Source organism: Trichosurus vulpecula, chromosome 9, assembly GCF_011100635.1.
Source record: "Trichosurus vulpecula isolate mTriVul1 chromosome 9, mTriVul1.pri, whole genome shotgun sequence".
In the NCBI taxonomy this organism is placed as follows: Eukaryota; Metazoa; Chordata; class Mammalia; order Diprotodontia; family Phalangeridae; genus Trichosurus; species Trichosurus vulpecula.
In genome coordinates, this window is record NC_050581.1 from 193,835,002 (window position 1) to 193,861,994 (window position 26,993).

The 26,993-nt window shown below is 43.5% G+C and overlaps 1 protein-coding gene across 1 annotated transcript in view; it reads left to right on the top strand.

The window, feature by feature from the left end:
* Window positions 1–26,993, top strand: part of ERC2 (ELKS/RAB6-interacting/CAST family member 2) — a 254,252-nt gene that overhangs the window by 146,126 nt on the left and 81,133 nt on the right. Inside the window, exon 6 of the mRNA XM_036739687.1 lies at window positions 20,711–20,848. Within this exon, the coding sequence (XP_036595582.1) occupies window positions 20,711–20,848 (138 nt within the window). The remainder of the gene's footprint in view (window positions 1–20,710; window positions 20,849–26,993) is intronic.

Consider the following 26,993-nt stretch of genomic DNA (forward strand, 5'->3'; position numbering starts at 1 on the left):
AATGCCCTGGTCTTTGGGAACATGTTTTCCTGGTTAAGGCTTGGATCCCATTATACAATTAGCTTCAAGACAAAGGAAATGGAGTCGCTGCTCTGGAATTCAGAGCAGAGGCGAATGGAGGAAGCTGGAGCTATTGTTTTGGGGGCGTTCTCCTATGGCCCGGTCAAGCAGTGGGGCGGGTAGGGAAGGTTGGGGGCTGTAACAAGAGAGCATCAGGATTGAATGTTAAGGATGGAATCTGGGCAGCCCTACTGTCTGGTCTGGGCTGTTCTTTGGGCAGCAGTAACATGCAGTAGCCTGGACGTTCCACAGGGTGGCGTGGTGTGGTTGGGAGAAAAAGCAAGGCATACATGCTTTCCAAGGGGACCTCGGATCTGAAGACCAGCTCAGCCAGCCCAGGCTTGTTGGCTTGAGCTGATGAGCCCAGCTGCCCACCCTCACCTCAGGGGCTCTGCTGGGGAATTCTCCCTGCAACCCTCTGAAGAGAACGTTTCCATCTGTGCGAAGGGGCAGCGGGGCCAAAGGAGGAGCAGAAATTAATGTCAGTCCATCTGTTGCATACAATATCAGTTAATAGCTTCTTGCTTTTAATTAGGGGTGGGGATGATGACTGGGGCTGCATGGAGCCCAGATCTCCAGGTCTTCAGTGAGTTCTTCCACTGGAATATTTGGACCTGGAGCTTCATTATTTTTATCGCTACATTGTCTTTTTCATGGTATGTCCATTTTCAGATATTACCCTTCCCCTGCCTGGAGGCCATCCCAAAGAATATTTTTTTTTAAAAAGGAAGAGAAAAAATAGTTCTGCAAAATTAGCCAGCACATCAAATCAGTCTCACAGTGTATATACAGTGTTCCACACCCATATTCCCCTGCCTGATGAGCAGAGAGGAAGGAAACTCAATTCTCCTTCCTTCTTCACAGTCAGTTATGCTTTAAGTGAATGTGCGGTTAAATTGTAGCCATGATTATATTTCTTTTTTTTAATGGACCGAGTAAAATAATAATTTAAATCCCATCGTTGTTAAAAAGTCATCGTATAATAAAGATTTGGATGACTTTTAAAGCTAGAACCCCTGTTCCTGCTGACCTTCTCTTTCTCTGGATAGAACTCCTTAGCTTAATGCACGAGTGGTTTCTGAGAGGCCATGTGTGACCTTTGCCATCTCTTAAAAGGGTTGACCTTTCAGGGGGCTGAGGGACTTGTAGAGCCTTATATCTGCCATTCAGAGGGCGTAGTTGGGAGGGGGTTCCATTCAAAGTTTAACGGTTAAACAGTTGGATGGCACAGCTACTAGAGTGCTGGAGTTGGAGTGAGCAAGACCTGAGTTCAAATCCGGCCTCAGACAGTTACTAGCTATGTGATCCTGGGTGAGTCACATAGTCCCTCGAAGGCTCGGTTTCCTCATCTTTAAAATGGGGATGATAACAACCCCCCCTCTTAGGATGCTGTGAGAATAAAACAAGAACTTTAAAGTGTTGTATAAACGCCAGCTGTGCTGCTTCTTGTGGATAAATAACCGTTAGATGCATGATAGTAATAGAAATCATAGTGACCTTTCCCCTTTCCCCAAAGAGCTTGCGTTCTGTGAACAGAGTCTAAGATGAAAACCTAGAAAACAGAACGTGGAGCAGGCGGGGTGGGGACTGCGGCTGGGGAGAAGGTGCTAATGGGGGGGGAGGGACTGGGGGGAGGAAGTCTCCCTAAGGGGCAGCAAGTGGAGCAGGCTCGGGCTCAGGAGAGGTGGGGACTGCGGCCATGAACAGGGAGAAGGTGCTAATGGGGGGGGGCTGGGGGGATGAATTGAGGGATTCTGAAAAGTGTCTGTGGAGAAGAGACTCCTACTATGTGGGTCTTTTCATAGGTACACCCAAACAATTCCAGAAATTTACCTTTTAATAAACAAATAACCAAATAAATGAGGAAATAAACAGAACTCTTCATTTTCACAACGACTTAAATTGGGCCTTAATAGTGATAGCCAGAAAAGAGGAAACAAACTCACTACTTATATAGTCAGGCAGTAAACATTTATGAAGCACCTACTATGTGCCCGGCATTGTCGTGAGACCTGAGGATTGGAGGAAAGGCAAATGACTGTCTGTGTTCTCCAGGAGCTGCCTTTCTCACAGGGGAGACAATGTGAAAACGACTCGATTCTGATGAGTTCTAGACAGGATAAATAGGAGATTATCATTGGAGGGAAGCGCTGGCACGGAGGGGCATTGGGAGAGGCTGCTGTAGAAGGCAGACCGGCACCAATGCTGTTTCTAGTCCTAGAGAGTTGCCCGAGTCCCTGAGATGCTGAGACTGAGGGTCAAGTGGTCGGTCTGAGTCTGGACTCACACTCAGCTCTTCCTGAATCCACAGGAGGCTGTTCTATACACTTTGGCTGCCTCTCTTAATCTGAAATATACTTTTGAAAAAGATTTTTAAAGAACTAAAAACCTCAACTCATTTGAGTTGAGTTTTTGGACAATGTTGTGACTATGGAATAGAAGGGGGCCAGGGATACTCTGTGGCTGATGATCTTGTGAACCCACAGTCTTTAAGGAATTAACGGTGTATGTGAGTCAAGGGACCACAAAGGGGCCCTTAGGTGGGCCCAAGGAAGCTGCAGAATGTCTCTAGTGGTGACATGCTTAAGTATGGCACAAGGGAGATAAATAGGAAATAATTAGTCAGCTGGTCAACAAGCATTTATTAGGCACCTAGTGTGAGTCAGATACTGTTTCAGGAGCTGGGGATACAGAAAAAGGCAATAGACCATCCCTACCCTTTGGGAGCTCGCTCATGGTCTAATGATGAGGAAGGGAGCTGGGGGCAGAGTGGTGAGCAGGCGGCTTCAAAGACTGCCTTTTACAATTGAAGAAAAGCACTGGGTGGAGGTGAGTGCTCTGTAGATTCACTGAAAGCATCTTTGGGCCCTCTCCAGTAGCAGCAAGCGCCGCAGGGATGCTGTTTTTATTACTATGGAGTATATAAATCAGTAAGGATGTTCGTTTCTTGCCTGTTGTTGCAAGCCTACGCAGGGAGAAGCCTCAGCTGGCACCCTCTGGGGGGCAGTGGGCTTCTGACTCTGGATCATTTCTCACAGAAAGCACGTGGTCCTGTAGGCTTCCAGCCTTTGGCCTTGCTGCAGTTTGTGGTAATTCAGAGAAGGGGAAACAGACTTTTTAACGTCCCAGTCTGTTGCTGGCCTCAGGCATCTGAGGCAGGGTGGACTCTGTCTATCTTTTGATTGGCCTTGGGAAGGACTGAGGGAAAGGAAGGCCCTCAGGGCTTGGGGGTAACTGCCCATTGACCCTTGAGATGGAAGCTTGCCTTAAAGTGGCTTTCCTCAAGCCAAGATGGGGAGATGCAATGACCGCCTTCACCTGTCACTCTAGACCATGCCTCCTGTATCCCCTCCATGGCCTAGATACCTTCTGGTCAGTGTCTGTTTTCTGAGAGCCTTTCGTTCGATGTAGATTGGCGTTTGTGGGGTGGCTATTAAAAATAACATGCTTGCGTACATCTGGCCGATGACGGTGATGAAGTATGCTGACAATCAACTTCCTTCTTGCTCTCTTTTCATAGAAGGTCAGAGCTGGAGGGATGTTGGGGTGCGGCTTGTCCACTCTCCACATTTTATAAAGATGGGGTTATATGAAGGGTCAGAACATAACCAAAGCTTCCCATTGAGCCCTGCTGTAGTGTGGAGGGACACTCTGACCATGTGTGTTTGCTTACAACCTCCAGAGATGTGGGCCCCACCCATTCCCCACTCTTGTGCGATCTTGTCTCCTTGCAGCATGAGGCCTCAGACATGAGCAGGAATAGCAGCTGTGCTCCTGATACTCCCTTCATTTATAAAGAAACCATCCTCACGTGCATTTAGTCTTTACAGTAATAGAAGAAGCGAGAGGATCGGTGTTATCATCCCCATCTGATGGGTGAAAATTTGCCTTTGGTGTAAGGCTCCTGAAGTGGGTGAATCTGAATTGGCCCCCGGTCGTCAACCACCTACAAGGTCCCCCGGGGGATGCCCATGAGCACCTCAAACTCAAACGCTCCAGCCGAATGTATTCTCTCTCCTCCAGACTGTGTTCCTCTTTCTGCCTTTGCTCGTTTCTGTCTGTGACACCACCACGCACCCAGCTGGCTATATTCTAAACTGTGGGGGGGTGTAACCTCTGACTCTTGCCTTCATTCCCTCTAACCCCCTCCCCTGCTAGGCAGCCTCAGCCTCTCAATGTCCCCAATAACGTCATATGACAGCAAAGAGCAGAGAAGGTACTGACGACCTGTGTGGGTAGAGAGAGTGCCTGAGCAGATGTTCTCTGTGCTGATGGATTCACAGATGTGGTCAAAATGCATGTGCTTTTATGTGCACAACATAGATCCATGTGCACACATGTGTGTAGTTTTATACACATGCATATAATATAGATCCACATGCATGCATAGACACAGATTTATATAGGTATTTTATACACTGCATAGACGTGCATGCTTGTACAGACATTCCATATACATATATGCGTGAACGCACACATCTACATCTGAACAATACCTACACACATACATATTACATACCCACGTACACATGTCTATGGTTATATCTACATGTTACACATTCATACTTATGCGTACACCTATTCCTATACGTAATCTCTCCATAAATACATTCAGATGTACATATACGCCCATGCCTATGTGCACATAGATTCACACATAGGCTTCTGTATGTATTATATACAGGATATATGGCTATACCCACAGGTACCTTTGTGTACACACCTAGATTCATGTACATACACATCTATATTGATTTATGCCCATACACACATGCATACGCCCAATACATACATATGGATTCAAACATATACCTACATAAAGACAAATACAGAGTACCCCAAAAAATCTTTGTGTACTTTTAAGCTTTTAAGACTTTTGGGCCACCTTGTCTACACACACAGATTTGCACACACATCTGTTTATCTGTGAGCAGCTGGGTGGTGCAGTAGCTAGAAGCTGGGCCTGGAGTTAGGAAGACACGAGTGCAAATCCAGCCTCAAATTCTTACTAGCTTTTGTCACCCTGGGCAAGTCACTTAACCCTGTTTGCCTCAGTTTTCTCATCTGTAAAATGATCTGGAGAAGGAAATGGCAAAATCACTCCAGTATCTTTGCCAAGAAAATCCAAATTGGGTCAGGAAGAGTTGGACATGACTGAACATGGCTATATATATATATATATATATATATATATATATATATATATATATATATGTATATTTACACACAAGAATATGTGCATGTATGTATACATGTATGTATATATGCATGCCAGTAGTCCTGAATAAAATAATACACAAGGCAATGAGCCAATGTTTTTTCAAGTGTCTACTCAGTGCCAGGGTTAGGGTACTAGTCATTTTAGCCTTGCAGCCCCTCTCTCAAAGAGTTCCAAAGCTCAGCTCCCTGTTGCCCTTCCTCTGTCATGCCAACCCTGGCTGGAGAGAGGGAAGCCTGGAATGAGAGGCAGATGCTCACAGGAATTGTGAAGAAAGATGTCCGGGAACAAAAAAGACAGGGGCATGTGGGCTGAGTGAGAATGGGGGAGGAAGACGTCCATGAACAGAAGACAGATGTGAATAATGGAGGAGACTGATATGCCCCAAATTGACGCATTATACAAGAGACAGATGTGCTCCAGTGAGGGGAAAAGAGAATCCCGGGAATGGAAGGGACAATGATGCTGGAGTGGGGGAGGGAGGGAGGAGAGATGGAGAACACAGATGTGTTGTTGGGTCAGAAGTAATAAAGGCGAAAACAGGCCGAGATACACATAGAGCGATGGAGAGAAGCAATCAATCAGAAATGGTTATAGAGCATCTGCTCTGAACAAGGAGCTATGCTTGTTCTGGTGGGGAAACCCAGAGGATCCCCACTTCTACTAGAGTTAGCCTTTTCTTCAGCCGTGAAGGGCTGTTAAAGCCCAGAGGATCTTGCTTCTAGGGCAGTCCCAACTGGACCAGCAAAACAAACCAAAACAATGACAGAACAGATTTGCCAGCAACAGCAGCAGCCCTTGGGTTGTGAGGGGTTGCAGGCTCACTTGCAGGCCTCTTGGAAGCTGGCCCTGACTTTGCTTGCATCTTTCCTGACTATTAGGAGCTGCGCTCACCTTGAAAAGAGCCAAGTGGCCAGAATAGGAATGGGGACATCCTTAACAGCAAGGAGAAATAAGACAGGTGGGTCTTATTAGATCATGAGATTTCTGCTTATAGAAAGCAGTTAAGTGGATTATGTAAGGAAGGAGGTCAGGGGCTTCTAACCTTTCTTATGTGATGGAGCCCTTTGGCAATGAGGTGAAGCCCAGGGACCTATTCTCAGAATGTCATTTAAATGCATAGCATACAAAGGAATTTAAAGGAAACCAATTATGTTGAAATCGTCATCAAAATATTGAAAAAAAAAATCCCCAATTTCCAGATGCTGGGCTAGAAACTATTGAATAATGTCATCTTCACTTGGGAATATGCCATAGTGTTTGAGCCCTCAGTTCAGTGCCTGGGCAGGCCCAGCAGACTGACATCTTGCCTCGGTGTTTTAGCTATGCTTGTGACCAAAAAGAATGCGAAGTAGTATAGATGTGACCTTCAAGTGAGTATGGCGGCTAAGGAGAATTCTTCTGCAATGAACAGAGAGCTCTATATTTGTATTTCTTCCAGTATGAGGAACAGTTACAGGTGCCTAAGATACAAGATGGCTTTTCTCTTAGCAGAGAAGATAAAAGATTAATACCTCTTTACTCTCCAGGTTGTCAGGGAGAAGGGAATGGTCTTTTAGGGAATGTTTCAAGGAGGAAATTGAGAGGGCATAACATGGAAGGAGTAGAGAACTCTTTCTTCTATCAGGAGGTGGGAAGGAAAAAGAATATGTTGCAAGAGGGAAGGCCAGAAGGACCCTGAACCTTTGGGTACAAGGCCCGTCCTGTGTGGGAAGAGGGAGCTGGACAATCTCTGGAGGAAACAGCTTCTTGTCCCCTGCAGGATGAGGGGATGGACCCACAGGCCATCAGCTGGTCATTCAGGGATGACCAAAGGACGAAAAGATGAACAGTGTTGGGTGACTCCATGTTCAGAGGTCCTGAGGTAGCTACGCTTCAATCTAACCTTACCAACAGAGACGAGGGATGTTTCTGGGTCTTAGTTGACTGAGACGCTCCTGAGACTGGTTCAACATGGTGTCTTTCTGTTGGTGATTCAGGTATAGACATGAATACCACCATAAGGAACCCACACAGCAAGCACTGATGAAGATTATGAAATATTAGGGGGCAGGGTGAGATAGGGGAACTTCCCCATCGTCCCCCCCAAAACCCTTCAAAAAGCCTGGGTACTCTAGGGGTGTATATGGTACTATGTAATAAAAGAGATAGAGTGATGGGCTGGGAGTCAGGAATACTTGAGTTCAAACCCTTACTGTCTGTATGACGCTAGGCAAGTTACTTCATGTCTGTCTGTTTGCCTCAGTCTCTCCATCTGTAAAACAGGGATGATAATAGCCCCTATTGTTAGTTTGCTGATAGGACCAAGTGAGATAATATTTGAAACCATTGTAAACCTTAAAGTGCTACATAAAGACTAGCTATTTGTTATTATTAGTGTTGATTGAAGGTAGGGGATTTAAAAGAGAAGAGAGATTTGGGATGTGAACAGCTGGCTAATAAGGTAGTGTCTGAGAACAGGATTTGGGTTTCTGGCCCGTGGCTTAAAATGTAGAAATGATGGGCTCTTGGCCTGAGATGTAGTGTGTCTAACAAAGGCCAGTAAAAAAAAGTATTTTCCAGAATCCTTGTAAGTCTGGACCAAGGGGGCCTGAGGCTGAAAAGGGAGGAGGAAGAAAACGACCCCCATAGATCTGCCAAGCCAGAGATCACAGAGCACAGCGGCTGCATCATTGGAGGGAGAAGAGAAGGAGAGAAGGGCAGTAATTCATGGGAGACAATATCTAGGAAGAGAGCCAGCGATAAAACCCACGGCCTCTGGGGTTTACACAGATGCTCTGAGTATGGAAAACCAGTCGGGTGAATGTGAGAGCCTCACGCAGGGAGGCAGATTGCAGAGAGTCACAAGAGCTCCGAGATGGTCGTTGAGTCCCAACAAGGATCTCCACTTCACTGCCACAAACTGGGCAAACATTTGCTTAAAAATCTCTGGTGGGGAGGGAAAGGAGACTGGGCACTGTGCCCCCCCTGCCTGCCTATGCCAGTTCTTATTATTAGTAATGTTTTCTGCCCCTTTTGCAACTTCTCTTGGTGCTTTGCCCTTGAAGGTATCACTGAGCCTTGGAAGCCTGGGACTTATGTCTGGAATATGGTTCTAGGAGAGAGGGTTTCTTATTTAAAAGGATCCAAGAAGATCAAAGGGGGGATGTGGAGAAGCATGTGTAAGAAGATAAACGGGCATGAAAAAATCCAGGAAACTATAGGAGGAAGCATGATGGGGAACATTTGATTGAGGACCAACAGAGGGGGAAACAGAAGCTATGTTATTATAGGAGAATACTACAGACCACCTGGACATAAGGAAGAATGATATGAGGCATTCAGGAAGTATATCATAGCGGTGATAGGCTGATAGGTCCAGAGGCATGTTTATACTGATGGGAGATTTCAATGTTCCAGATGTCTACTGAAGTCTCTCTCTCTCTCTCACTCTCTCACTCTCTCTCTCTGTCTTTCTCTCTCTCTCCATCCCCCCTCTTGCCCTCTCTCTCCCTCCCCCTCCCTCTCTCCTTCCCCCTCCCTTCTCTCCCTTCTCCTTTCATTTTCTTTTCTCCCCCTTTGCACAGTGGCTGAGAAATCAATGACTTGACATAATGGTTTAAATCATGATTAAACAGATGGATGAAATGATAATGGGAAGTACTATTCTGTACTCCTGAGATGAGGAAACACCACCTGGTTGCTGAAGTAGAATGGACAGAAACCTTGGAGTCAAATCACCAATCTGTCTAGAGTTCATGAGAAAGAAGGGGAGGAAATCCAGGCACGGCTGGATTGGGAGAGCAAAGCCAGGCCTTAGATTGAATAGATCTAAGCAAATGATGCAAATGGATTAAGGGTTTTGTAGAAGGGATAGATTGTATCCAGTAATATAAGATGGTCCTTGAGGGATTTAAAGCTGTCAGGAATGAAATCCTGAAGACATACATGCAAACAACTCTGTTGAGGAAGAAAATGGGAAGCTTCCCAAAGTGACTAATGTTAGCTGCACAGGGAACTAATTGATTAATTGAAATTTAGAGGACACATAAATGATGGAAGCAACTAGAAGTAAGTGAGCATGAATACTGAAGAGCAGCATGGTCCGATAAGGAGAGTGTCAGAAGCGCTGTGAGGTTAATGGGGAACAAGATCTTCCCCGCCCATCAATAGGCCTCATGTGGAGCCCATTAAGGGAAGCTTGCTTGCTTGTAGGAAGGCTTGCACACCTTTGGTTAATTTCTAATTAGGCCCTGAGCCTGTTAGCTGAAAGAGTATATATTCTGCAAGGTGAGCTTTTGCTTTGGGGGCTCACTTATGAGAAAGATGTTGTGATTCCCCGGTTGAGACTCTGAGTGGCCATGGGTTCAGAGCTCCTGACTCCTCAGAGGTAAAGGTTCTCTCGATTCAGTGCTGGATGTAAAGCATATAGCAGTATTGATTTGATTCAGTCAGTAGAGCCCTGTCTATTGGTCTTTATTTTTCTTCTCTGTATTTTTTCTGTGTAATTAAAGAAGATTGTTGAACCCTGAAGAAGCTGTCTTTCCTTAGTAAAGCAGATAAAAGAAACTGTGCTAGCAGCCATCCTGGGTATGCCAGTGTGTTTGCTGTTACAAGTGTTAATATATGGAAAGAGCTTAGGAAGATCATGGATGCTGAGGACTATGACAGTTTTTTTCCTTTTGTAAAGGTATGTTAGAGTTGAGGATGACCTAAGAAAAGGCAGGATTGCTGCTTGGGGACATACATATCCTGATGGTAATGGGCAAGTGTGAAAGAGGACAAACGGACTAGATTCTTGTTTTTCTTGTTTGCTTTTCCGGGAAGAATAATCTTTGAACTGGGGAGGGGTAGAATAAAATGGTTATTAAGACTTCCTTCAATGGGCTCAAATCAAACACATCCCAGTGTATGAACTTAGTGTTAGGGTTAGTTAGCAAATAGGTTTGCTAAACTACTTTTGGTGACATTTGAAAGATCTTTGAGAATTGGAAGAGCCTGCAAAACCAGATGATAGCAAATGTCTCCATTTTCTTGAGTGGGAAGAGGAAGGAATCACCTCCCTATGGATCAATGAGCTTGATCTTTATTTCTGGAGAAATTCTAGAGTACACTATCCAAGGAAGGTTCTGAGAGCATTTTCAGAGGGAAACAGTGATGACCCGAAGTGAGCATGGCTTCATCAAGGATCAATCATGCCAGACTAATCTGACTTCCTTTTGTGTCTGTTAGTTTGGAGGAATACTGCAGATGTAGTTTAAATATATTTCAGGAACTCATTTGGTAAAATCCCTCATTCCGCCATTGTGGGCAAAAAAAGAGAGAGATGTGAGCGAGATTGTCCATTTGGCTGTATTTGGCAGCCATCGAGAGACTAGATCCACAGAATAGTCATTAATATGTGTACGACAAACACAGAGGAAATTGTCTAGTGGAGTGACCCAAGGATTTGCCCCCTTGGTCCTTCACCATTTAAGATTTTTTATCAGTTGGCTTGAGTGAAGACATAAATATCATGCCTGTCAAATTTGAATATAATCCGAAGGGGGAAGGGAGGGATGACATTTCAGAGGATGGAGTAGGCCCCTAAATAGATCTCAATAGATTAAAATTATGGGTTGAATGTAATAAGAAAAATAATCGATGAATCAACCAAGAAGTCTTTATTGAGCCCTCAGCATATTCCAGGTGCTGGGCCAAGGGCCAGGCGCACCATGGTAAAGGTGAAATAGTCCCTGCCTTTAAGGAATGTGCATTCGAATGGTTGAGAAACATACACACACACACACACACACACACACACAATTAACAAAGGTTAGGGGTTTTGAAGAGGGGAGAGGGAGTATGTTAGCAACTGAAGGGATGGGGGTGAGGAAAGTCTTTGTAAAGACATTTTGTTCTTCCTTGTTCTTGTTTCTGACACCCCACTTTGGAAAGCATGTCTTTTGACAATTCTTGCTTAAAATTTGTCTTCCTCTTAGACACTCTATCACTACACAACTTGTCCCTGGTACTTTCTAGTATTCTGAATTCTATTCTTGTGTATTTAGAACTATTCCCTTGTCTTTTAGACCCTATGTCTCAGCAGTGACCTGGGGATGGGGAGAAAGGGGTAAAAACTATAGGGAGAAATGATGGCTCCAGTTGGAAGCATCAGATATGTATCAGACTGCTGAGTTTCAAGACACTCAACTTCTCATTGGCCATTCCTTCTGGATAGTTAGGTCTGTTGGCCCAAACTGTCCCCTCAGAACCAATGAAGCCAAGCATACCTTCATCATCATCAAAGACACTACCATCTGGCAGCCCAAACTGTGGTGCTCCCAGCATAGTTGATCCAATTCCTACAGTACTGATTGTATCTCAGGAATATTTCAGAGCCTTGTAGGAGGTGACTGGTTGTTTCTGGAAGCAGGTGGAGTTAGCTACCGTGGCTCCCATCTGCATGGAGAAGCATCTCATTTCTTTCCCCAGGGAGTGAAAACCTTGTCGAGTTTTCTAGACTGGATTTCCCCATAGCATAGACTAAACTGTCCATCTGACAGGACAAGCACTTTCTGTCTAACAGCAAATGGCCCTTTATAGATAATATAGGGGAGTTTCTAGGAGCTCAAGGACATCGGTGACCATTTCTTCTAACCTAAAATTGACCTCTGCCTCATTGCTAGTTCAGGCAGAGACAAGGATCTGTGATGGAAAATTCTATTATGTCAACTCCTGTCCCCTTCTTACCCCTTCTTCCCATAGTTGTGACTCCAGGGACTTATAGCACTTTAGCCACTTTGTGATGTAAACATTGGGTGTCTGCCATTAAGTGTGGGGCCTCCCCAGGGACACCTAATCCAACCCCAACTTTGTTCATTCTCTCACGTCCTTATGTAGCATTAAATATTGCTGCTTCCTTACCAACACCTTCTTTTCCATACTCTAATCCCATTACCACCGTCGTCAGCATTCAGTCTGTTGTGATGTGTTATTTTGGTTCGAGTATATGAAGAAAATCTGGCCTCGCACAGTTACGTAGTTGTAAAAGAGAGGAGTATTTTAACTGGCAAGCAATATTTTAGTGTCCTTGTGAAAATAGTTTTGACCTCACTGATCATTGTAAAGGATCTCAGGGATTCCCAGAGCAACATGTACCACATTTTGAGAACTGCTGCCTTACTGTATAAATGGTTAAAAAAGGAGGAAAAAGACAAATTTACAAATGAAGAAACTCTAATGGCAAACAGTTATTTGAAAGTATAGTCAAATTCACTGCTTATCAAAGCAATACAACTAAGAATAGTTATGTGATGCCTCTTTTCATCTATCAGATTGAAAAGAAAGAATTAAATGAAACTCACTGTTGGCTAGTTGTGGAGAAACAGCCTTCATTGTTGATGGAATTCTAATTTGGTGGAATGCTGGAAAGCAGTTGGACAGTGCACTGAGAAAGTTACCAAAGTAATCAGATCTTTGGACTTCTATGTAATTCTGTTGGTGGAAAAATAAACAACTATCTTTTCAAAGCTATATACACCAGCATTACTTGTGATTGGGGGTAGGGGGAGACACCACCTGGAAATAGCCTAAGTATCTAATGACAGAGAACAGTTAAGGAAAGTATGGTCCATTAATGTAATGGAATCCTCTAATGAAATTAAGATGCATAAGTATGATTACCAGGTATCATCCACATCTCTCATTCTTTATGTCTCAAAATACTAAAGGAAAGCAGTAACAGGAGTCCCAAGGCTAATAAGAACATGATTGGAGGAAATAACAAATCCAGAGTTTTTCTTGATGGCCAATGACAGAAAAACTTTTAAACATTTTGAAATGGCTTATCAAAATAACCAGGGCTGTCACAGATTGGCAAGCTGATTTGTCAAACAGGACAGACCTCATGTATAAAGAGATTTTTGTGCCAATAAAAACAATTCCCCGAGGGGTAGGAAAAAAGCAAGCTTCGGCTTTTGTAAACAGCCAGCCCTCAGACATTTAGCCTCCAATCTGTTTGCTTCTCATTGAAAATTTCCCTGTACCCTGTTGGGCTCCGGAGCCTGCTTTTACCTGAAAACTACAACCTTTGGTGAACTCTTAAAGAGGGCCTTGTCCTCATCCCAGTACCCTTGGTCCCTCACACCATCCTCTGCCATTTTATACCATTGGTATATTAAAACAAGCACTTGTAATTTTCCTCCTCTACAATCTGATTTCCCTAAATCTCTCAGGTCCCATCTTTCCTTCCTTCCCCGCAGTAGCTCACTGGCTGCCTAGCTCATTCCCATAAATCCAAAGGTTTTTTTCCCTTTCATTTCCTCTCTTTAGCCTTCTCTAGTCCCCGATACCCTGTAATGAAACTCTGGAATTTGCTACATCTCTTATATAGCTCAGGCAGAGATGAGGGTGGGAGAAACTGTCCTCAGAGTTTCACTTAAGTTGCCAGTTGTACTATTGGTAAGTGCTTTTAGATGGGAGTTGGTTTTTAGCCAGCTAATCAGACAATCAATTAACAAGCATTTATGAAGCACCTGCTATGTTTCAGGCATGGGGGATACAGAATTCAATCAACAAGTATTTATTATGGTCCTACTATGTGCCAGGCTCTATACTAGGTGCTAGAGATAGAAAGTAAAAAAAAAATTGCATAGTCGGCTCAAGCCAACAATAGCTCTCTATCTAGTTATAACTGTCCACACACACACACACACACACACACACACGCTCACAATACACAAAATAAAGGTAAGAGAAGGGTGATATGCACCTGGTCTTATCATAAGTGTCACATGAAGGGTGTCTCTGGTGTCCATCACTCTGGACAACGATGAACCATCCCTTTTTCAGTTAGCAGCAAACGCTTACTTCCCAGCAGGTACCACAGAAGAGTAAGCAGTGACAGCATTCAATGCTTATCCTAATGTCCCCAATCTAGTGGCCCAGTCTTTTCTTCAGCCACTTCTGGAAGAGTTTCTTTATTCCAACTCTCCATATGAACATCTGAGATAAAAAGCACCTATACATTTAGGTGTTGATCCCCTGGCTTTGTCCAACAGGGTTGAGGAGGTGGATCTTTTAGCTATGACACAGTCACAGAAAACATTCCTGGGTTTTGACTTTTAGGACATAGTTTGAATCCTCGATCTACCATTCAATATTTTTGTGGCCCTAGGCAAGTCATGTCTCTCTGGGTCTCATTTTCCTCATCTGTATAATAGGAGTTTATATGACTGATTTCCCCATCTGACCTTCATAGCCTACCACCCCTGTCCCTAGCAAATGAGTGATGAAAGAAGGGCCCTTCTGCTCCTGCCTAAGATAGGAAATATATCTCTATGATCTATAACCCACTGTTCCTCCAAATACTTGCTTACTATATATATCAGGGTGTGGTCATGACCTACATGTACCCAGATCTCCATACACAGGTCTATTAGAGTACAGAATACATTTTTATGGTAACATTTATCTTTTCAGGCATCATTCACATGTTCACATTTCCCAATCAGCTTTGGGTGTCAGACCATTCCAGTCCCAGGATTTCTGAAAGCTCTCTCACCACCTTCATGGTGAAGGCCAGCCTTTGGTACAACTTGATAGCAAAAGAACTCTTACTGGTGGAAGATATTCACCAATGGTCAATTATTAATAGTCATGTCCTCCTTCTCTATGTGCCATGAGAATCCACTGCCTTCAACAAAAGCTCCCATCAATCCTGTACACCAGAGACTGAGTTAGTATCATTGACTTGGGATGGGTTCCAAAGCCTCTGCTGTTCCTATCTACCAAGATACCCGAAGAAACGAAATGTTGACCAATACTCCCTTGCCAGTTGTGTGATTTCCTGGTTCCCTTTCCTGGACCAGTGACAACAGAATATTCTTTCTCCTAGTTGTACTAGGCTAAGGTCTAATACCTTTCTTCCCTCCCTTAAGGATTCTGATACCTCCTCATTTCTTTTTTTTTTAATTTTTGATTCTTTTTATTTATTTAAATATTTCCAAAATGGATGTACAAAATTAACATTTGTTTTTTAAAATGTTGAGTTCCAAATTCTCTCCCTCCTCCTTCCTTTTTTTCTCTTCCTCCTTCCCCACCCTCTGAGAAGGCAAGCAATATGATATTGATTATACATGTGAAGTCATACAAAACATATGTCCATTTTAGCCATGATGCAAAAGAAAACACACACACAAATAAAGAAAAATAAAAAATTAGAAAAGTATGCTTCAGTCTGCATTCAGAGTTCATCAGTTTTCTCTCTGGAGAAAGTATTTTTTTTAATCACAGAACCTTTGGAATTGTCTTGATTTTTATGAAGCCATCTCCCTCATCATTTTTATGACACAATAGTATTCAATTACATTCACATGCCACAACTTGTTTAGCCATTCCCCAGTTGATAGGCATCCCCTCAATGTCCAATTCTTTGCCACCACAAAAAGAGCTGCTATAAATATTTTTGTACCTGTAGGTTCTTTCCCTTTTCTTTGATCTTTTTGGGATACGGACCTAGTAGTGGCACTGCCGGATCAAAGGGTACGCACAGTTTTATAGTTCCAAATTGTTCTCCAAAGTGGTTGGATTAGTTCACAACTCTACCAACAGTACATCAGTGTCCCTATTTTCTTACATGCCCTCCAGCATTTGTTACTTTCCTTTTCTATTATGTCAGCTAATCTGATAGGTCTGGAGTGGTATTTCAGAGTTGTTTTAATTTGAATTTCTCTAATATTAGAGATTTAGAGCATTTAAAAAATGTGACTATTGACATCTTTGATTTCTTCTTCTGAAAACTTCATATTCTTTGACCGTTTATCCATTGGGAAATGGCTTTTATTTTTATAATTTGGTTCAGTTCCCTATATGTTTGAGAAATAAAGCTTTTACCAGAGAAACTTGCTGTGAAATTTTTTCCTAGTTTCCTGTTTTCCTTTTAATTTTGGCTGCATTAGTTTTGTTTGTGTAAAAACTTTTTAATTTCATGCAATCAAAATTATCTATTTTACTTCCTGTGATCCACTTTACCTCTTGTTTGGTCAAAAACTCTTCTCTCATTTAGAGATTTGACAGGTAGATTTTACATGCTCCCCTAATTTACTTGTGATATCACTCTTTATGTTTAAATAAATTTATCCACTTGGATCTTCTGTTGGTATATAGTATGAGATGATGGTCTATATCTAGTTTCTACCAAGCTGCTTTCTAGTTTTCCAAGCAATTTTTGTCCAATGATGAGTTCTTATCCCTCAAGCTTGGATCTTGGGGTTTATCAAACACTAGATTAACATTTACTTCTGTGTATTGTGTATCTAAGCTATGCCACCAATCCACCACTATTTTTTTTTAGTCAGTACCAGATTGTTTTCATGACTACTGCTTTGTAGTATAGTGTGAAATCTGGTACTGCGGGGCTGCCTTCTTTCACATTTTTTTCCATTGATTTCCTTGATGTTTTTGACCTTTTGTTCTTCCAGATGAATTTTGTTATTATTTTTTCTAACTCTACAAAATAACTCTTTGGTAGTTTGATTGGTACAACACACTTCTTCATTTCTAATGAGCATATGTGTATGTGTGTGCATTTGTGTATACTTAAAGAAAAAGAAATGGATATGGGGAAAACTAGAAGGACAGGTAGATTATGTCCAGATGCAGATAAAGGATAGAAAACCCTCCTTAAGGAAACCCAGGGAAATGACATTTGTCACTTCCATTGTCCTGCTCTCATCTGGAGACCACACTGAACAAGAGGTTTGATTTTGTCTGTGCTCTTTGGAGGTGATCTGCTCTGCTCCCCGCTGCCACAGCTAGCTCAGTGACATGACCATTGTCTTCTCTCCAGACCAGTGTCTGGAATCCTCTGGAGATCTGAGCAGGTCTAGAACTGTGAAGGGTGTGAATCTACATTTGAAAGGCAAGGGAGTAGATCACAAAAGTTAGAGAAGAACATTTTGACCCCTCTTAACTCTAGTGCCCTCTGTTGACTATTTCCTATTATTATATTATCCTATACGTAGCTTGCTTTGTATATATTTGTATGCATTTTGTCTCCTCCATTAGATTATAAGCTCTTTGAGGGCAGAGACTGTCTTTTGCCTCTTTTCACACCCGCAGTGCTTAGTAGTACAGTGCCTGGCACATAGTAGTGGCTTAATTAATGTTTATTGCTTCATTGACCATCTCACTGGAATAAGTGAAGGCTGGATGACCCATCACTAGGAAAGTCAAGAGGAGCGTTGTTTAGGCTGGCTTAGATGTCTTCAACTCTGAGATTCTGCGATTCCGTGTCAAAGTGCCAGTCCTAGATGTTTGGATCTGTGTCTTTGGATTAGACACGTATTGGGAAAGATCCTTTTGGAACAACTTCAGGGAAATCTTAGTGCACAATAAAATATTTTGAATGAACTTATCTCAAAGCTAAGCTGCCTTTCCCCCTAGACATTTTAAAACTCTTAATAGGAATAAATTGTTTGCCTAGTGATTTTTTAAAATCCTTAGATAAGGGGTACATGATTGGAAAGCGAGGGAGAATAAAAACATGAGTGAGACAGCAACACTATGCCCAGGAGAGGACCCTTACAGCTACTAATGTGTAAAACTTATCATTTACAGTTCCTCCTGCTTATTCAAGCTGGAGATAATGGAGAAAAGTGGCTGGTTAGATGCCAGGATAGCGTTTGTTTGCCAAGTGTAGTGTTTAGAACTTGTTAAATTTGATTTATATCTCAGGTTTGTCCCATTAGTGGTCTACTGGTGATAACCTAGGCAACTTGGCCTGTAGATTCCTTAAAATAATTGCAGCACAAACTATTTCCTATCACATTAGCACATACTGAGTCAGACTGGAAGGCCGTCTACCTGACCCATATAACAGTGTGATTCCCTTCCTATCATCTGTGTCAGAGGCTGCTGTGCCTTGAATGGGCTGTCTCGAGAGGTAGTAGATTCTCCCTCCTTGGAGGTCTCTAAGCAAAGGCTGAATGATCACTTTTTGGGTCTCTTGGAGATGGAATCATTTTTCAGGTATCAGTCATTGAGGTCCCTTCCAAGTATCAACCGCTGAGGTCTCTCACAGCTTGGCGATTTGGCCATTCTTATGTGATTTTGGCCAGTATTATTGGGAGAATGCCTGGAATCCCATTTACTTGGAAAATAAACCAAAGCTTTCTACCAGTGTTGGCTTTAGGAAAATGAGACTTGTGAGAGAAGGAAGATGAATGGAATTGGAATCATTTAGAAAAGAGGATGTGGAATAGTGAGCAATATTCCAATATTGGGAATGCTATAATTGGGAGGATATTGGTTGGTTTTTTGTTTTATTTTTTTCATTGCTAGAGAAGATGAAAAGAGCTACTACAATAATACAAGAAATATGAGTTAGATGTAGAAAAGGACTTCTGATGGGTGTCTTGTACATGGGAAATGATCAACAATTTAATTTAAAAAGAATTTATTCTGTGCCTATGATGTTCCATACTCTTTGTTAGACAAACCCCCCAAAGTCCTTGCCCTCAAGGGGCTTCTATTTTATGGAGGAGAGGAGTGGAGGATCCTGTGTGTATGCAGAAAAGGCACTAGTATATGCACACTGTATACAGTATTGATATCGCATCCTTTCTGTCAAGGTGTCCAGGCAGAGCAATGACAATTGAGAGCATGAGGAAAGGACAACTTCAGGATGTGGCCCTTGGTCTCCTTGGGCTTTGGAGGGAGCTGAGGGATCCATGAGACTGAAGTGAGGAGGAAGAGTATTTCAGGTGTGGGAGGCAACCTAAGGGGAGATGTGACATGCAGACAAATATGGACAAAGAGGATGTGGACGGGATAGCCTGGAGATGATCAGTAGAATGAGGGGGAGTTGAGAAAGCTTCCTGCAGGCAGTGGGATCTGGAAGAAGCCAGGAAAGCTACAAGATGGACATGAGGAAGCAGAGGATTGCAGGCAAGGGACAAAGTCAGGGGAAATGCTGAGAGTGTCTTGTGTGACCAGCGACAGGGAGTGCAGCTTTATGGGATTGTGGAAAATGGTGCAGGATGGCACAAAGTGTGAGAACACTGGGAAGGAGGTTGGGGCCAGGTATTTCAGGGCTTTCAATGCCAAACAGAAGGTTTCATATTTGATCCTGGGAGTGTGGGGGAGTCCCTGGAGTTTATTGTGATGAGGATACAAATACAAAGAATAAAACAATTCCTACCATTGTTGAGGAGCTTGAGGCAATGTTTGGGGATGGATTGGAGAGGGGCAATGAGACTTTAAATAAAGGGATTGAGTCCTGTTCCTGGATGAAAAGTGTTAGTGTTACCAGGGTCTAGAGTGTAATTAGGACAGATGCCGTGTGTGTACCACTAAGTCATCATTTTGCTCTTAGTGTCAGATTTCCTCACCATATTGTGATAGAGGCCAGGAAACCTGCCACTGTGGGCAGCTGTGTAACTTTGAGGAATTCCTTTGATTGCTATAGGCTTCAATTTCTCTATTTGTAATAATTCCATGTTCATATTAATGAGTTAATGACTAAATGAAAAGTGATTAATTGCCCATTGTGTGCCAGGCATTGTACTAAGTGCTGGGGGGAACAGTGCTCACCCCCTTAGAGCTAACATTATGTAAGGGGATGGGGGTGGGGAGAAAACATATCTTTGGAAGTGGTGGCCAAGGAAGGGATTCCCAGGCTCCAGGAGATGATCCATAATTGACATGCCCTTTCTAGGACCAATGGTAATATTGGTTTGGTTTCTAGTGTGAGGTGGGGAGGTTGGGGTCAGGCAGTAAGTAGGCAGAAGGCAAGGTGCCTGGGTGGTCACTTGGGTGGAATGGGAGGCATGGTCTGCTGTGGTGGGCTGGGCCTGGCTAGGTAGAGTGAGCTCATTGAGAATGGCATTGAGAACCTGAGCAGCAGGTTCAAAGTTGAGGAAACCAACTCGCCAAAGGGACTGGATACTTTCAAAAATTGTCTGGGGCACCTTGCTAAGACCTCACTGAAATAACAGTGTCTGGTTTGATTTGGGGCATGGTGTTTCCTTTCCTGTACCATCAACAATGAAATTATAGGGCTGGACTCTCCACAGGTCTCACACCCACCACCCCCTGCCCCCAGTGCCAAGACTTGATGATTCCCAAATGTTTTTTACATGATTTATTATTATTTGAAAGAGTGCTTGATTTAAAGTCAGAAAACCTGGGCTCCAATCTCAGTTCTGTCAATTACCCCCTTGTCAACTTGGTCAAGTGACTTTCCCTCTTAAGATTCTGGCCTAGATGACCTCTAAGACCCCTTTGAGTTCTCCATTGTTGGCCCATTTGGGTGTTCCCTATTGGACTAGGACTAAAATCCCAGGCTCAGTCCCTTTCCTCTGTTCCTCCTCATGTCTTAATGGCCAGTTTTGATGTGAGACCATCCCAAAACAAGATCCCAGGACTGTCTTCCAAAGTAGATTGACTCCTCTGCTTTCTGTTTCTTTTTAGATAGAAAACTTGCAAGAACAAGTCAGAGACAAGGACAAACAGCTGAGCAACCTGAAGGACCGTGTGAAGTCTTTGCAGACGGATTCGAGTAACACCGACACAGCCCTTGCAACATTGGAAGAGGCTTTGTCTGAAAAGGTGACCTTCCTCTGGACCCTCACTTTACAGGGCTGGGAGAATCATCCATCGGTGTAATTAGCAACCCCTGTTCCACTTGCTAAATCGGGCAAAGGTGAAACTAAGTAATGCCTGTCCTCAGTGAACCTCCATTCTACTGGGGAGGAGGGGCACTTGGCTTGCTGAAGAGACCCCTGCCTGTAAGGGGCTGGTAGAGAGGGCACACAGGCACATTGTTAATGGGAATGCCAGATAGAAAATTGTGCCAGGTGGGTACCAAGAGGGATTTTGATCCAGAGGAAAAAGCTTCCTGGTGGATGGGGTATTGGGCACCAAACTTTTCAAAGCTCCTTCATTAGCATTTGTGTGTTTTCAGTCCTAACTCAAAACGAAAGTCACACTTAGCACCTTATTTTAGAAGAAAACCAAAAGGTTGTTCTCATCAGGAGGCTTTGTTCTAATTTAGTCTAAGATATTTTCGTAGAATTAATTAACCCAACAATCAGCAAACATTTGTTAAGCATTTACGGTGTCTTAGGCAGGGTATTAGGTGCAGGGGGTACAAGGACAAAAATGGACACAAACCCTGTCCTCAGGGAGGCTACATTCTCTTTTGGGGAGACTAAGTGTAAGTAGGCAAAGAATAAATAGAAAATGAATACATAGTAGTTTGGGAGGGAGGGTGGCCATTGGCAGTTGGGGGAGGGAAGATCAGGAAGGGCTTCCTGTGGAAGGAGATGCTTAAGGTAAGTCTTCAAGGGGGAGAAGGTTTCTGAGGCAGAGATGAGGAGGGTGTGTATTCCAGGCATAGGGCACAGCCAATGCAAAGAAATGGTGATGATCGATGGAGTGCCATCGATCAAGGACAAGGACAGTTTGACTGGGCTGTACAGTGTGCGAAGGGTTGTAGAAAGACTCTGGAAAGGGAGGTCGAGGCCAAGGAGAACATTAAGATTTTCTCTCCATCTTGGAAAGATCATTTTGCTTCCATTTTCTAGCACTGTGGCCATCTGCCATATTCACCAATGGTTGATGAGCAACAATTGACAAGAGACAACAGCATAGGGGAAGGAACCTTGAGGTGTGTTCGGGCTGTGGCTCAGCTATGTGACTGGGAATAAGGCATTTCTCTTTTCTTGGTCTCAGTTTCCTTATCTGTAAGGTGAGAGGGGTTCTAACGTTCCTGAGGGTTCTGAAGCAATCCCACTCTGTGGGGTGTTATATATAACTTTGTAAAATAATCAAGATGACCTTTCAAGGCAGGCAAATGGTTTCTCTGCGTTGACAGGTTTATTTCAAGAAGATGTCAAGTCATTTTATGTTAAAATTGGACTTTCCAAGACATATGATTAAATCATTACTTCTTGACTCATTTGGTATTTAATTTGGAAGCTGTGTGCCAGAAGTCGAGGGTCGCCTCTCTGTGCCCTTCCTTCCAATCCCCTGAAGCACACGTGTGGACCGACCTTGGCATGTTTCCACGCGTGCTCAGTTAAATGCATCCTAAGCGTTTCTGAAATGTTTGATCAGCCGCTTTTTTTTTCAACGTCACAGTCATTCACTGAAATATCAGCTCCCTCCATTCAAGTCTCTCTCGTAACTCAGAAAAAACAGGTAAGCCAAGCCGGCCAATAGAGGGCAACTGCTTTGGAGGGTGTCCGGCACCTTCTGTCCCATCCTCCTACTGGGGTGAAGGCAGGTTTCATCCCGAGAGAGACACAGGAGATATAGTGCTGGGCTTGGATTTAGGAAGACCTGGATCCAAATCCCACTTTTGACCCTTCCTAGCTGTGTGACTCTGGGAGAGTCACTGGACCTCTCTGAATTTTGGTTTCCTTATCTGTAAAGTGGGAATAATGAAGAACCTACTTCACAGAGCTGTTCTGAAGATCACAGCATCGTAGACACAGAGCAGGAAGGACATGAGAGCCCATCTAGTCCGATCCCCTCATTTTCCAAAGGAGGAAACTGAAGCCCAGGAAGTTTAATTGGCTTGTCAAAAGTCACATAACTAGGAAGGGCCTCTGACTCAAGAGAGGGCAATTTTTCCACTGTACCGATTCTTTACGTAGAGCATATGCAGAAGGCATTGTGGGAACCTGAAGGCATCCTACAAATGGGAAGCATCCCTTTCTTTTTCTACATTCACATCCAGCTCATCTCATGCCTTCTCTCAAACCCTGATGGATCATTGCAGTTGATCTGAGGGTTACTTTGGTTTGTGTTGTTGCAGTTTGTGTTTCTGTGGCACTTCTGGATCTTCGTATCTCCCTCCGTGTGACTCCATACGCTGTCCCCCAGGTTTCTCTGAATTCATGTTCATCGCTGTTTCTTAGGGTGCTGTAATGTGCCAGCTGTGTGACCCTGGGCAATTCACTTAACCTCTGCCTCAGTGTTCTCATCTGTAAAATGGTGCCTACCTCCCAGCATTGTGAGGGTCCAACGAGATAATATTTTAAAGCTCTCATCCCATGCCTCACACACATTAAGCACCATATCAATGTTATCTATGATTATTTCCTCCCCCTCTTACAATTTGCCTTATTTGAGGCCCACTTCCTCCAATTTTTTAACTCCTTTCTCCAAACAAGCGATTGAACTCTGATGATCTCACATTGCCCACACGTCCAAATTTGTGATTGATAAATTGGGGTCAAGTTCAAGGTCAAGTGTTTAAGAAAAACTGAGAAGCAAAGTATAGACATGGGAGTGACCCAGGCTGGACCTCAGGCTGTGTCCTGGCAAAGCGACATTCCGCTTGTTTTGTGGAAGGAAATGCTGAGGAGACACAGCGGAGGTGTACAATTCCCTAATTGGTAGGTCACTAAGCATTTATTAAGTAGCATTCTGAGCTTATATTGGTCGGATCAGTCACAGTCGGACACGTTGAAACTTGACTCTAGCATAATGGAGCCATTTTGGTCGTCTCTGAGAATGAAGGACAACAACTAACCAACCAACTGAGTCTCCAGAATGGGAAGCGACTTGGTGATGGCTCCCACATGTCCTCTCCTACTATGCATTGGTGCTCCGTGAAGTCCCCTTGGATCCCATCCTTCCTCCTCTTCCCTGTCTTCACAGATGGCGGATGTGGCATCATTTGTCTCATGTGATCGTGGTGGAACACATATGCAGAAAGAAAATGAGTCGCATGCACAGAAATTCTAAGGTGTGCAGGAAACTTAGAGGCCTTTAAGTCTGCTCTGTTACTGAGCCAGAGGCTCCTCTCCAGCATCCCCCACAAGGGGTCCTTCAGTGATAGTGAGCCACTCCCTCCTGAGGCTGACCATTCCACTCTCTGACATCTTTGTTGGTCCGCGTTTCTGCCTCCGCAAATCGTACCCATTGCCTCTATCTGGGGGTAGAGAGACGTTCATTTATATCTTTCTGTCCCCAGCACCGAGTGATGCCTGGCACACAGTAGGTGCTTAATAAATACTTGTCGATAGATTGATTAGTAGCTTAATTCTGGACCCAGACCTATTAAATTAGATCAGTCATCTAAATGATACCCATTTCAATCTCCAGATCATCCCTTCTTCAGGACAAGTATTTCTAATTCCCTCCAATAACCCTTGTATAGCACATTCCCTGGTCCTCTCATTGATCTGGTCACCTTTGACTGGACGTGTTCCACCGTATTTACTGAATGTTCTTCCTAAAACGCAGATGTAGTCAATCAATCAATAAACTTCTGTTAAGCACCTACTATGTGCCAGGCACTTAGTGTGGCCAAAGCAGGGTGTACTATAAGTATCCCTTCTTTCTGGACCTCTCTCAAAGTAGCCAAGACATTCACTGATGGCCATGAAGCACCCTTGGCTCCAATGGACCAGGCAGTCTGCTAGAGCCACGCTGGTGTGTAACACTAGTGGGGAATGGCTCCGTGGTTTCATGTAGACAAGAAGTTAAGAAGACCTGAGTTCAAATCCTTTCTCAGGCATTTATAATCAAATCCAGCTGTGTGACCCTGGGCAAGTCACTAAACCTTTCTGGGTCTCAGTGTTCTCATATGTAAAATAGGGATCATAATCATGCCTGCCTCAAAGAGTCATTGTACGGATCAAATGAGACAACGTCTGTAACGTTCCTTGTGAACTCTGAAGTACTATAGAAATGTTAGCTATTCTTCCTCCTCCTCCTCCTCCTTTTTCTCTTCTTCCTTCTCCTCCTCCTTCTCTTCCTCCTCCTTCCCCTCCTCTTTCTCCTCCTCCTCCCCATCCTCCCCATCCTCTTCCTCCTCCTCCCCATCTTCTTCCTTCTCTTCCTCCTCCTCCTCCTCCTCCTCTTCCTCTTCTTCCTCTTTCTTCTCCTCCTCCCCACTAGTTCTCATACTAACCTAGAAGAAGCAGTAACAGTTTTCAGGGGGCAGTATTTAGAAAGCTGGTCTCACTGTGTATCTGCTGTGGCTATCATCTGATTGAGGAAGGCTGATGGGGGCCCTGTAGCTACCCGCCTGGGGCTCTTGCACCAAGATAAAGTGTTCAGAGATTAGACCCACGAGGAGCCAGATTCGGGCAGAGAGGCCCTTGCCAATGCAAATAAGCTGAAAACAAGAGCACATTGTTGGGATTTCTGCAAGTTTGCTGTTAATCAAGTTGAACATGGCATATTAGGGCCTTTTAACACATGTTTTTGACATCTAGCCTTGTGTATCTGACAGTTAAATTAGTCACCTCATGATTGACGGAGAAATATTTTATGCTGTCTAATCACCAATAAAGCACAAAAATATATCACAGTCCTGGTCCTTTGAAAATAATCTGCGTCTAGTAAATAAAGTCCTAGAAGCTGATAAAACCTGCCAGGTATATGTATGTATGTGTGTACATACCTCCTACACACATGCATATATACACACATACAAACGCACACATATTGACACACATACATAAAAGTATCGGCACACATTTACACATACATGTATGCATACACACTTACCCACATGCATATACATACATATTTCCCATTTAATTCAGCATGCTTTCTATTAAGCACCCACTAAGGGTAAGGCACTCTCCCGAACCCCCTTTGCGCATTGCCATTTCTAACGCTCTTTTTGAAGCAGAATCATCCTCAGATTAATTAGTCCATGAAGAAGAATTGACCCTAGACAATGAGAGACTACTTCTCTTGGAATTTAAGATCCCAGATCAAGAGGTGAAAGGTATTCAAAAGTCATTGGGTCTAGTTCTGACATTCTACAGATGAGAAAACTGAGTCACAGGGAGGTAAATGGACTTGTCTATGGTCACCCAGGGAGTCGAAAGGAGAGGTGAGACCCAAACCCAGCTTGTGAGACTGAATTCAGGGCTCTTTCCACTACCCCATGGTTTCTTAGGGCAAGAAGGCATAAATCTCTGTACTCGTGCTAACATGGAGCTGTCACAGCTTCAGAAGCCACAACTCAGTGCATACTTAATGCCCAAAGACTAACACTTCGTTGGTCACTACTAGTATTTATGGAGCCTGAGCACCTTTTCTTTAAAAATAACAGAGACTGAAAGCTAGGCGTGTTCCAGAGCTCCAGGAATGTAAGAACAACCACACCCTCCATCATGCCCTAAGCTACCAGGGAAATCTCAGAACCCCGGAGGGAGGGAGAAGGGCCCACAGAGTTTGTCCAACCTCACCGGGACTGGGGCAGGTGGCCACCCAACTTCTCTGTGGAGATCTTCAATGAAGTCTGTTTCCCTTTTTTTTAAAAAAAAATTAACATTTTCCCCCAATTATATATTTAAACAGTTTTTAACATTTTTTAAGAAAAGTCTTGAGGTCCATATTCAATCCCTCCCTAACTTCCTTCCCTACCCCCTCCCTGAGATTGTAATCAATCTGATATAGGATGTACATGTGCAATCGTGTAAAATGTTTCCATATTAGTCATCTTGTACAAGAAGACTTGGAAAGGAAGGAAGGAAGGAAGAGAAAGAAAAAAGAGAGAGAGGGAGGGAAAGGAAGGAGAGTGAGAGAAAGAAAGAAAGAAAGGGTGAGAGAAAGAAGGAGAAAAGAAAAGAGAGAGACGGAAAGAAAGGAAGGAGAATGAGAGAAAGAAAGAAAAGAGAAAGAGAGGGAAAGAGAGGGAGAAAGGAAGGAAGGATGGATGGATCTCTTTTGATCTGCATTCAGACCCCATCAGTCCTTTCTCTGGAGGTGGATGGCATTT